This window comes from Scyliorhinus torazame, chromosome 17 (genome assembly GCF_047496885.1).
Source record: "Scyliorhinus torazame isolate Kashiwa2021f chromosome 17, sScyTor2.1, whole genome shotgun sequence".
Lineage (NCBI taxonomy): Eukaryota > Metazoa > Chordata > Chondrichthyes > Carcharhiniformes > Scyliorhinidae > Scyliorhinus > Scyliorhinus torazame.
In genome coordinates this window covers 105,238,117-105,251,770 of record NC_092723.1, presented here as the reverse complement: position 1 = coordinate 105,251,770, position 13,654 = coordinate 105,238,117, and the positions used below count along the sequence as shown (strand labels likewise).

At 45.9% G+C, this 13,654-nt stretch overlaps 1 protein-coding gene across 1 annotated transcript in view; it reads right to left on the bottom strand.

Moving 5' to 3' along the window:
* The window catches only part of pemt (phosphatidylethanolamine N-methyltransferase), a 167,982-nt gene that overhangs the window by 4,532 nt on the left and 149,796 nt on the right, over nt 1-13,654 (bottom strand). The window contains exon 6 of the mRNA XM_072480824.1: nt 8,398-8,472. Within this exon, the coding sequence (XP_072336925.1) occupies nt 8,398-8,472 (75 nt within the window). The remainder of the gene's footprint in view (nt 1-8,397; nt 8,473-13,654) is intronic.

The following is a 13,654-nucleotide window of genomic DNA, read 5'->3' as shown; positions in this document are numbered from 1 at the left end:
GTGAGGGTGGCAAAGGCACAGAATGTACTCTGAGTGGGGGATTTCAATGTCCATCACCAAGAGTGGCTCGGTAGCTCCACCACTGTATGAACCGGCCGAATTTGAAAGGACATAACTGCTAGACTGGGTCTTCAGCAGTTGGTGAGGCATCTGACAAGGTTCTGTCCACAATCTACAAGGCACAAGTCAGGAGTGTAATGGAATACTCTCCACTTGCCTGGATGCGTGCAGCTCCAACAACTCTCAAGAAGCTCGCCGCCATCCAGGACAAAGCAGCTCGCTTGATTGCTTCTCCTTCCACAAATATTCAATCCCTCCACCAGCGATGCACAGTGGCAGCTGTGTGTACCATCTACAAGATGCACTGCAGGAACTCTCAAAGTTCCATAGGCAGCACCTTCCAAACCCATGGCTATCACCATCTAGAAGGACGAGGGCAGCAGTACCTGTGAACACCATCACCAAGAGGTTCACCATCCTGACTTGGAAATATTTTGCCATTTCTTCTCTGTCATTGGGTCAAAGTCCTGGAATACCCCCCCCCCCCCGCCCCCCCCACCCCAATAGCACTGTGGGTGTTCTACATCTCAGGGACTGCAGCGGTTCAAGAAGGCAGCTCACCATTTCACAGGCAACTAGAGATGCCCAATAAACGTTGGACTAGCCAGTGATGCCCGCATGCCGTAAATGAATTTTAAAAAAAGAGGGAAGGTCCTCCTTGACCTCGTCTTCCCCAATCAACCTGTGGCAGATTCACCTTCCATGACAGTATTGGTAGCAGTGATCACTGTACAGTCCTTGGTGCAGCTCTAGTACCACTCAAGAAGCTCACCACCATCCAGAACAAAGCATCCCACTTGATTGGCGTTCTATCCACCATCTTCAACATCCTCCCCATCCATCACCGACGCACAATGGCAGCAAAGTGTACCATCTATATGATGCCCTGCAGCAACTCACCAAGGCTCTTTGACAGCACCTCCCAAACCTGTGATGTTTACCACCTTGGAACAGCACCACCTACAAGTTCCCCTTGAAGTCACACCATCCTGACTTGGAAATATATTGCCATTCCTTCACTGTCTCTGTGTCAAAATCCTGGAACTCGCTTCCTAGCAGCACCGGGGGTATTCCTCAACCACATGGGATGTAGTGGCTCAGGAAGAAGACTCACAACCAGGTTAAAGTCCAAAAGGTTTATTTGAAATGACACGCTTTCGGAATGCTGCTCCTTCATCAGGTGAGGAAATAAACCTGTTGAACTTTAACCTGGTGTTGTGAGACTTCTTACTGTGCCCAACCCAGTCCAGCACCGGAATCTACACATGGCGGTTCACGAAAGCAGCCCACTATCACTTTCTTAAGAGCAATTAGGGATGGCCAATAAATGCTTCCCTAGTCTGTGGTATTCACATCCAATAAATAAATAAAAAAGCCACAGCATACTAGAAATGCTTCTTTTTTCAAAAGTTCATCTTTTCAGATGGAACATGCCGTTGAAAGCAATGTGAAAGCACTTTCACTGTAAACGTGTTGCATGCCCTCCAGTATTGGCCGAGGAATAAAGATTTGTTTCCTGGACACGAGAAATTGGACTACTATAAAAACCCAGGACAAAAATCTCAGGGAGAATTAAAAGAATTGTATCAATTATTTACCCACTGAATATTTTCGATAATTAATTATAACAAGAAAGATGTGAACAATCGTGATTCACTGAATGGGATAATTGGTGGCAGGAGTACATGTGATGAAATGTTCAGGATTACGGTCAACCAGTGTTGGCAACTCAACTCACAGCCACATAATACTGCTGTCATCAGTATTCTGCAAAGCAGCAGAAAGGTCCAGATTCATAGAGATCCAATGACTGGCCTCCACGTAAAACAACCTCTCTTCATCTAGTTATGGGAATAGTGGAATTCAGCCTCTTGATTAGGAGCAGTGGGTACCAGATAAAGAGAGAGTAGCACACTTAGGCCAATAGACTCTTTTTTCAACTTTGCTGTTCCAAGGTCTCTGATAAGACCATCAGTGATCCATTATTTAAAATGGAGATCTCCCCTTTTTGGCTTTACTGCAAGACTGATGTGAAAAGCACAGATCAGGCCCATTATTAAGTGGCTGTTGCAAGTCAAACATCTCAGTCCCAGGACATCATTAAAGGGCAGTGTCCTCTGCCCAACCATCTTCAGCTGTTTCATCAATGACCTTTCCTCCATCAAAAAGTCAGAAGTGGGGATGTTTGCTGATGGATGTTTAGCACAAGTTGTGATTCCTCAGATACTGAAACAGTTCATCGCCATGTGCAGAAAGCCAAAACAACATTCAGGTTTGGGATGATGTTATATTTATTTGTTGCTACAAAGAGAAAAGGTATGGAGCTGTCCACACTCTGGATTGTTGTAAAGCACAATGAGAGGTTTATTAAGGGTGTTGCTCATACAATCAAGATGGCGATCTGCTCAAAGGCCGTGCAAACATTCTGCTGATGTCACTACACATCACATGATGCAGAATCAGCAAGAATGTGTTCCACTTACGTAACATCCCCTCCCTATTTACTTCATTAGTGCAACGACAACAATTAACATTTTTACAAGAGGTCCCCTGATACGTTATTTATTTTATAATTAAAAAAATAATAATTACAATGCCTAATTCTTTTTTTTCCAATTAAGGGGCAATTTAGTGTGGCCAATCCACCTACCCTGCACATCTTTGGGTTGTGGGGTGAGATTTTCTCCTTCCCAGCAATTTGTGCTTCTTGTTGTCATTTGACAATCTCTAAAGTATCAGGTGGAGTTAACAAATCAAACTGTTTTCATAGCTTCCTCTTGAATAACAGCATTGCCAGTGAACTTCGTGTGGTAGCACGTACAATGTTGCAATAAAATATTAGAAATTTGTTTACTCTTCTTGATAATGTCTCCTGGTCCTTCGATGCTTTGATAGAATATTTTAACGATGGCACAAAACATTCAGCCAATCTATTCGTTGCTGATCTGGGCCGGGATTCTCCCCTACCCGGCGGGGCGGGGGGTTCCGGCGGGATGGAGTGGCGGGAACCACTCCGGCGTCGGGCCGCCCCAAAAGGTGCGGATTCCTGCCCCTGCTCAGCGGGGGAGCTCATACTTGGAATATTCCCGTGGGTCTCATGGAGGGTTATAACAATTGGCATTGTCCAACTTCCTCTTCAATTTGAACATCTCATCCTGGCCACCAAAAATAACTGCATTCAATTCCTTCATCCTTACCACACCAGGATGTCCTTTATGGAGTTGGTCAAGGAGTCGACCACGACCATTACAACAATGGAGGAATAATCACATGGATTCCCCATAAAAGAACTCCATTCTGTACTATCAACTCAAGTCTCTGTGTGATGTAATGCTTGAGGTCTGGATTTTTTTAATGAATGCCTGACAGCATTCCTTTTTGGACCAAGTCCATCACCTTCCCCATCACTACATTGGCTCCTGTATATCGTTCAACTTGAGATGAAGTCACGGGTATACTATCCACGAGTGAGAAATACGAAATATTGACAAAATATTCTTCTTGGTGATGCTTGACCTGTAACAGCAATCGTGATAAAGCATCAGTATTTGCATGTTGCTCGGACTGGCGATACTGAGTATTATAAGTGTGTGCTGATAATATCAATCCACTAGCTTCCAAAGAAGGTATACCTTTATACAGCCCAAAGATTGTAGTCAAGAGTTGATGATCCATCAAAAGGCTAAAAGGACGCCCATAAAGGTAATGGTGGAACCTTCCCCCACCGAAAATGATGCTCAAAGCTTCCTTTTCTAGCTGAGCGTTAATTCATTCCTGTGCTAGTAAGACTGCGTGAAGCAAATGCTATTGGTCATCCCTCTCCTGAAGGCACAATGCGCGAGACGACTGCACAAACCCCATAGGGTGAGGCACTGCAAGCTAATTACAACTTCATTTTGGGATTATAATGAATCAACAGCTCTGACTTCAGTAAAACCTTTCACTTCATTGTCTGCATTCTCACATTCTTCTGACCAGTGCCATGCCTGTTTGACACATTGCAACGTGTGTGAAGGCTTAAATCGTGTTGCTAAATTCGGCACAAATTTACCATAATAATTGATCAATCCTAAAAACCTCCTTAATTGTGACACATTTTGAGGATGGGGTGCATCTAAGATTGCTGACATTTTCTTTGGTTCTTTGTGTAAACTATCTTTGTCTGTGATATGACCAAAGTAATTTATGGATGACATGAAAGTCACACTTTTCCTTAACTCTCAGGTTGTGGCTCTGTAACTGCTTCAGAGTAGTTTCCAAATTCATCTAGTGCTCCTGTTCACTTGAACCGGTGATGAGTATGCCGTCTAAATAACATTGCACTCCATTCAATCCACTTAGAATTTGACCCATCGATCTTTGAAAAAGTGCAGGCTCAGATGTTATTCCAAAAGGAAGTCTTCTGTAACTAAACAGACATTTGTGCATCACAATGGTGAGTACTGGCAGTTTTTCGGCAACCATATTCATGTGCAGATATGCCTGTGAAAGTTCAATTTTACTGAATTTCTGCCCTCTAGAAAGTCTAGCAAACAATTCTTCAATCAGCGGCAGTGGAAAATGCCCTATGCACAAAACCGGGTTAACAGTAGCTCTAAGCTCTCCATACATTCTCACTAAGTCATCCCGTTTTGATACAGGAACAATTGGTGTCACCTAATCACTTGTAGCAACAGGTTCGATGACTCCTGTCCTTACTAATCTGTATAGTTCTTCAATTTTAGGCTTGATGGTTCTAGCTTGTAGACATTTGAGTGTGCTGTCTGGCATGATTTTTAGGTGTAGCTCAACTTCAGTCACAGAGCCTGGTGAATCTTCAAACACTTTCTCATACTTACACAGAAGTTGTTGCAAATTGCTCTTTGAATCAACTAATTGATTGACGGTTTCCCAGTTAAGCCTAATCTTAGCTCTGCCAATTTGCTTCTACTTTCGCCATAATACATCCTTTTACTGATACAACCTCTTCAGTATATATCCTTAGGATTACCTTTGATGGTTTTTAAAGGCAGATGCTTAGGCTTTTGATGATAAATTGTTTCAGGTATTAGTGATACTGTTCCTCCCCCTATCCATTTCCATTTTAATCTGATAACCTTCAAGTTTTGGATATGCCCCAAAACATTGTTGATTGCCCAGCATTGATTGACAAGACACCTATAGCTCTTTCAGTTGCTCGGTTTCGTTGTCTCTTAAGTGATCTTGAGCTTCATCCACAAATTTGTAGACACAGCTAGATTGTTTACTTGTGTTGTTCTTCTTACACTCCCTTGGTGTAGGCGTTTTCTGAGCCCAATATGCTTTGGCAATGTGGCCTTTCTTACCACAGTTCTTGTATATATTTGATTTACTCCAGCATTCCCCCACCGAGTGTCCAACAGGTGTACAACAGTGACATGGTTGCATCTTTGCAGCCCTATTCCGTGAGGTATCCATTTTGTGGCTCTTCGCTCCAACCTCTATCTTCAAAGTTTCTCTCTTTAGAAGTCCATAGATGTGGCAACTTCCACAGCAGCACTTACAGTAAGCAACTTCCTACGATTTGCTTCACTGCTCTACCCACAAATCAGCCTGTCCCGAAGAGTATCATCAAATGTTATACAAAATTCACAATATCTAGCTAATCTTCTTCATGACGCTATAAACTCTAACACGGTTTCACCTTTTTCCTTACTACGGCGGTGGAATCGGGACCTTTCTGCAATCAATAACGGTTTAAGGAGAGAAATGTCCTTCTAAGATTTTCATTAATTCATTGAAGGCGTGTCTCCTGTTTTGCTGGGTGAACAACATTCCGTAGGCGCATTAACGTTTTACAGTTAACTAAGCTGAGAAATGCTGCTATCTCTAGGGTCTCCGGTGTCTGATTAACTATTAAAAACAATTAGAATCTTTCTTCATGTGAATTCCATGTTTCATAATTCTCACTAAACACATTCATGGTGCCCGTTTTCCTCCATTATTTTGGGATCCCAGCTTGTAGGGTCTACACTTCCTCCCTTCCAACTGTGTCAGAAAGTATGACACAAACAATCCCTTGAACAAGCAACTAGGAATTCTTTCCCCTTTTTGCCTGAGTATACTTTGACTTTTCACCCAAGTACTGGCCTAGGCAGAGTCAGCAGAGTTCAAAATCCCCTTTCCCCACAGTCTGTGTAGCTTCAACACTTGTATGGTCCCTGCAGTCCAGACCCCACTCACTTCAACGCAAGCAAGTCTCCCCTGACTCTTGGTCTGCTTACTCAGTTGTGGTTAAAGATTTTGTTAAACTTTCACATCGGTGGCAGTGCCTCACCCAACATCTGTGTGCGTGCGAGTTTAGTTGCGAGAATCTTCCATAGCTCCTGTTGCCATCCCACAATTAGTCGCTGAAAATCTTCTTTTCAGCCATTTTGTTGCCTCAATCCTCATCGGCAGTTTTCTATTCTGCTATATTTCTTTGTTTTAGCAAAGAGAAAAGGTTTGGAGGTGCCCACACTCTGGATTCTTGTAAAACACGATGAGAGGTTTATTAAGGTTGGTTCTCATACAATGAAGATAGTTCAAAGCCCGCACAAACACTGTCACTATACATCATATGATGCAGAACCAACAAGAATGAATTCCCAGATACATAACAGGTGATAAGTAGCACGTAACATTCGTGCCACACAGGTGACAGGAATGACCATCTCCAACACGAGAGAATTGAACTGTCTCCCCTTGACAGTCAATGACATCACCATCACTGAATTCGCCCTGAGGGTTACCATTGAAAAGACTCTGAACTGGACCGGCCATACAAATACTCTGGCTACAAGAGGTCAGAAGTCTAGAATTCTGTGGTGAGTAACTGATCTCCTGTCTCCCTGATTTCTGTCTATCATATACAAGGTACAAGTCAGGAGTGTGATGGAATTCTCTCCACTTGTCTGGATGATTGCATCTCCATCAGCACTCAGTAAGATTGACTCTAACCAGGACAAAACAGCCCACTTTATTGGCACCCAACCACTACCTTCGACATTCACTGCTTTCACCACCAATGCATGCTGGCAGCAGTGTGTACCACATACAAGATGCACTGCAAAAACTCACAAAGCCTCCTTCGACAGCCACAGGAGACGCATGGCAACATCATCATCTGCAAGTTCCCCATTGAGCCACATACCTCCCTGATTTGGAAATATATTGCCTTCCTCTCATTGTTGCTGGGCCAAATTCCTGGAAACCATTTCCTAACAGCACTATGGTGTACTTACACCACATCGACTAAGTTGTTCAAAAAGGGAGCTCACAACCACCTTCTCAAGATTAATTAGAAAGAGCAACAAGTGCTGTTATTGACAGCAACGCCCCTGAAAGAATACTTTTAAAAATCACCTTGGGAAGGCAGCTGGCACATAACTGAACAGCATTATCATTGGAGTAAAGCAAAGGTGTAAAATACTTTTTAGGCATGCAAAGAAATAAACCTGAGCATGAAGCCATTGATTGGCATGCAACCTTAAAATATTGAGCTGTACAAAATATACCACATATACTTCAGTAATAATTAATCGCGTGTTTAAATTGAACCCCAACCTTTAGCAAAAAAATCCTAACTCTTTCTACTTACCGCCTACTTGCCACATATTCCGCAGGCTGATCCTTCTTCTTCTTGCTGACTCTCCTGGTCACTGCCTCTTCCACAGGCTCTCTCTCTCTCCTACCCCTCCTCACTGTTTTCTCTCCAGAACCCCCACTGTAAGTGAGGGGTCAGGAGAGGGGTGGCAAGGAAGTGAGTGAAAGGAGTTGGGAGTGGGACAGAGTCTCCGGGAGCAGAACAGGCCTTTCCAAAATGGCACTGATTGGGTCATGCAGGCTCCGTTGGCAATAGTGCAAAGCAATAGTGAAGCCAAAATCCCCAAATATGTCAGCATACCCAAGAACATGCTTGGATTTCAATCCCTCAAAAATATTACTCATGCATAAATCGACACCCTGGGCTGAATTCTCTGCTGTCGGGATTCTCCGTTTTGCCGGCAGCACGGGGGTTTCCCAACGGCATGGGGCTGCCCCATAATGGGAAACCCCATTGACCAGCCGGCAAAACGGAGAATCCCGACTGCGTGCAGATTTCTGGTGCGGCAGGACAGAGACCCACCCCCTACCTTCTGCCTCAAGATTTGGGATCAGAAAATTGAGTATATACGGTACCTTATATATGAGCTAATTAACATATTTAGCATTATTATTTTATTCAACTGTACACTTAAATAAAAAACTAACTGCGCCTATATCAGACATTTGCAGAAGTCTCCCCTTTGGGAAGACCAACTATGGAGATTAATCCAAAGCAGACAATACAATACTCACCTTTCAATCAGAATTGCAATCTTGTACACAGCTGCTACCCAAACAGTGAGGACCAGTCCTGTGGGACTCGCGTTCCTGTTGATTTATACCAGCAGAAGGAAAAAAGTAAAACAAAGATATTATTTGCAGATTACTCACAGGTCTCTGAATTTAGGTACTTGATAAAAACAATTTCATAGGGAAGAACAATACAAAAGCAAATATCACAAATGCTGGAAATCTGAACTAGAGATAGCATCGGGAATATAGAGCAGGTCAGGCAGCATCTGTGGAGACAGAAACAGAATTAACAGGCACGATTCACACAAAAATGACGAAGAGCTGGATTCTCCGGTTCCCCAGCTGCGTATTTATCGGCAGCGCGCTGTTCTCTGATGGCGGGATTCTCTCTTCCCACTGCTTGTCAATGGGATTACCCATCAAAACCACCCCACGCAGCCAGCACATCCGCGGGCGGGAGTGCACTGCCAGCAGGAAACGAGAATCCCAATGGCTGCAGATTTCCAACCTGTGTGTCGTTTTGGCTGGGTTTGATGGGGTGTTCCCCACTGGCCTTTTGGGTGAGATACACACCCACACTTCACCCACATTTCTTCATTTTTTAGGCCTTGTGAGTTTCTCACCGGTCTAGCCCGCACTTAGAAATGTTTTAAGTAGTGGGGAGTGGAACTTGCCGGCAAGACCGGTTCCTCAACGATCAGGACGCCATTTGAACGGGTGCCACAATCACAACGTAAGCTTGAGGGACCCCTACACCCCTCACCCATGGACAATGCCATCCCACCCACAGACATGGGCATTACCCCCCAGTCAGCACACCACGCTATAGGGACACTGAGGGCATCCCTCTATCAGGCCCCCCTTTTCAGACCCCTCCTCTTTCTTAAACCCCCTTTCAAAGTTTATAAAGCCCCTTCATATCCCCCCCCCCCCAGACCCCAAACCCAGGCAGTGCCAACCTGTCATCTGGGCAGTGCTAACTTGGCACCCTGACACTGCCAGCCTGGAACCAGCACTGCCCCTGGCAGCACCAACATGACACCCTGGCAATACCAATCTAGCACCCTGGCAATGCCAACTTGGCACCCTGGGTTGGCACTGCCAGGGTGACAATCGGAGTGTCAGGGCACTGTTATGAATAGCCTCCGAGACCCCTGGAGTACCCATCATGCCTGGTTTCCGCTTGTGGAGACCAATATTAATCTGTGCCCGGGTGATACCTCGCCTGTGTAGCCGGTGGCTCCCGGGCGCCTGGAGAATGTGGCCTCAAATAGGCCATGCATATTTAAATGAGTCATTTAAATATGATTACCTGGATCATTCCCAGTGAGGGAGTGATTGTGCTGGGTCCTGAGGGTTGGGTGACTTGCACACAGTTCTGCATCCGGCGGGAAGCATGATTTGGCCCTCTCCCGCGATGCTCCCGGCGCAATGCGGAGGCGGGCTCAATGCGGTGAGAAATTTGGGCCCAATATTCCAGGTCTGTGACTTGGTATTTTGATGAAAGATAACCGTTAACTCTGTGTCTCTCTTTACTGATGCAGCTAGGCTTGCTGCACATTTTTACCATTTTCTGTTTTTATTTTAAAGGCGGCAGTTTATCCATCCATCAAGAAATAAATGCAGCATCAGTTTTTAAACTTCAACAAATTACAGGATAAAATCATTGGGTACTAGCAGCAAAATATTATTAAGGAAGCAAGTCAATTTCTCAAATCATTTTTCCATAAGATACACTGTCTTGGATATAACTTAGGCTGTAAAAGCCAACTTGCAAATGATTTATTAATTCCATTAGACATTGTGTATTGGATACTCCACTCTGCATGCTCTGTTAGTTATCATGTTGCATCCCTATTTTGCAAACAGAGCAATGGTCTCACTTTCTTCTTTCCCCAAACCCAGGGGCGCGATTCTCCGCTCCTGCGCCGGTTAGGAGAATCGCCTGGGTCGCCAAAATTTCCCGCGACGCCGGTCCGACGCCCTCCCGCAATTCACGGAAGTGGCCAGATCGGCACAATCGCGTTTTGCGCGGCACGTTACAGTGAATCGCCTGAGACAGCCAAAATGGCGATTCACCGGATGGGCCGAGCAGCCTCCCCAAAACGTCGGATTCCCCCCGGTGCCGTCCACACCTGGTCGCTGCCGGCGGGAACAGCACGGGAACGCTGGGGGGGGGGGGAGGGGGATCCTGCACCGGGGGGGGGCGCTTCAAATGGGGTCTGGCCCGCGATCGGTGCCCACCGATCGTCGGGCCGGCCTCTCTGAAGGAGGACCTCCTTTCTTCCGCAGCCCCGCAAGATCCGTCAGATATCTTCTTGCGGGGCGGACTAGGAGAGGACGTCAACCACGCATGCGCGGGTGACGGCAGTTAAGCGGCGCCGGCCGCGTCATGTATGCGCTGCTGCCTTTATGCGGCGCCAAGGCCTGGAGCACGTAAATGACGCGGCGCCACTCCTAGCCCATTATCGGGCCCTGAATCGGTCGGGATAGGGGCCGTTTCGCGCCGTCGTGAACCTCGACGGCGTTCACGACGGCGCGAACACTCTGCCTCCATTTCGGAGAATCCCGCCCCAGGATTTTGATTCTCAGCACCCAGCAACTACAGGCAGGCAGAAATTCCAGGTGGTCCAAACTAATTTAATAATTATACATCACAAAATATAAATCTAGCAAATGCCGACCAAGTTATTAAGAAGATAATAACTCAAAACAGCCCTGAGTATAGGCCAATAAAAGTGCAGTTCTGCTAACATTTAATTCATTCCACATGGATCAGAACATTTTATACTTCACTCCACTTATTCAATTATTTGTTCTGAAATTTAAAAAAATACATATATTTGTATATAAATCATCTGGAGCTAAAAGCCATATTGGCATGTCTTTTACAACGATACATTACAAAACAACTGAACTTTACTGCAAAAGGAATGGGTATGTGTGCTCCTTGGCTGGTAATGTGTCTGGAGTAACTGAGGAACTGAGTTATGTTGCCAGATTACAAACAAAGCAATTATAAACCATTTGGTTTATTAGAAATATTAAGGCCCCGGTTGTCAAAACAAATTGCAAGGAGACAAAGCATACAGAAATAAGCTTGCTAGGGGCCCACTATCCAAAGATAGAGGATCTAAAATTACTGACTCATAAAGAATAAAGGACAAGTTGTAAATAACTTAGGTTGTTCTGGATAAATGTACTTCATGGGTCCCTTGAGCCTTCGGTTTTTATGGTGGATATAATACTGGCACCATTAAATAATCATCAGAAATTAGTCGGCAGACTGGCAGAACGGTTTAGAAAGAGAAATCGTGACGCAGGAGACCAGTAAGCCCTTTCCCGAACATGAAGTATGTGGTCTCACTGGAACTCATCTCGGCTCATTTTTAGTAGCTTGACATAAGCTATCATACTAAACTGGCAGAAATGTTTTATGTAACATGCAATGCTTTCTCACAAGGAGTGCTGATGGAAAACTTGCAGCATTTTTAAAGAAAAATATTGGATAGATATGTATCTGATATAGAACAAGATGATTTAGGTTGTGTGAAGGGCTGTACGTGAGGAAGAGAGGGCGAGGGACATGTTTAAAAGACATCCAAGAGAGCTCTAGAATATGGGTCATAATGCAAAGTGAGTGTAAGCAATCAATACTGGGTGCAAGAATTGCCTTAAGAGCTCCTGCTGACATCTTTAAAGCTACAGAGATCTCCTTGGCTGCCACATTCACCAAAGTGTCATGTCATCCCACCTTCATGATGTTGCAGATGTATGTTATGGATGTCCAACTTAGCTACAATCTGTAATACTGAGAGGTTAGCTCTACTGCCTGCATGTAGGATCTGAAGGCAGAGTGTTGACGCCGTTGTAAAAACTGGAGAGTTTAACGACGGCGTCATCGGGCCGCTAAGTGTAGCGATCCTCTACCCGACAGGAGGCCAGTACAGCACTGGAGCGACCCACGCCGCTCCAGCTGTCGATACCGGCGTCAAATGGGCACCGGGGATTTGCGCATGCACGCGGTGACCGGCGCGAATGCGCGTATGCGCACTGCGACCGGCATGCAGCGCGCATGCGGGATAGCCTCCTTCTCCGCGCTGGCCCCGACGCTACATGGCATAGGGCTACAAGGCCGGCGCGGAGCAAAAGAGGCCCCCACCAGGAGAGTCCGGTCCGCTGATCTGTAGGTCCCGATCCCGGGCCAGGCCATGGTGGAGGACCCCCCTGGGGCCGGACCCCCCCCTCCCCCCCCACAAGGCCGCCCCAACAGGATGGACGCCAAAGTCCCGCTGGGTAAGACCAGATGTGAACGGCGCCGGCGGGACTCGGGCTTTTTTGGGCGGCCACTTGGCCCATCCTGGGTGGAGAATCGCTGGGGGGGGGGGCGGGGGGCGCGTAGAGCGGCCTCTGATCAGCGGTGCACCAACGCCAATGGCGCCGATTCTCCGGAGAATCGGCAGACCGGCTTTGGGTGGCGTTGCACGAATTGTGCCCGGCCTGATGATTCTCCGACCCTGTATGGGCACCGTTTCCAAATCAAAGATTTGCTGAGGGTGGCTGTTTTTGCATTCTACAGGAAAGGAACCTCTCCCCTCATTAGTCACTCCTAGCTTTCCCCACCCATTGATGTTCTATGATTTCCCCCGTGAAATTCCTTCCTTTGCATGAATTAATGGGCGTATCCGGTCTGCTGCTTCTTTTAGTAACGTGCCATGAAACTAATTGGTGAATCAAATGCAGGAATGAGCAATGTGGGCTGCTTGTCTGCTCGACAGATATTGTTTCTCCTAAGCTCTGGCAGCTGTGAGGGATATTCAATTTAGGAGAACATCCTGTGATTTGTGAATCTGAAGTTGTGACAAGCAATGTCAGAGAACTTTCATGTTTGAACACAGCAAACGCACACATTGCTTTACAGTGTTGTGCTTTGGGGCTGGTTTAGCTCAGTGGGCAGGACAGCTGGTTTGTGATGCAGAACAAGGCCAGCAGCGCGGTTTCAATTCCCGTACCGGCTGAGGTTATTCATGAAGGCCCCGCCTTCTCAACTTTGCCCCTCGCCTGAGGTGTGGTGATCCTCAGATTAAACCACCACCAATCAGCTCTCTCCCTCAAAGGGGAAAACAGCCCATGGTTATCGAGGACTATGGCGACTTTACCTGTGCTTTACCCAAACAATTCCTATCGGTAACTGAGAAATCCTCTCCAACTTCTTCATTTCTCACTGTCTCCCTGAGGTATCTGCTAAAGAATATTC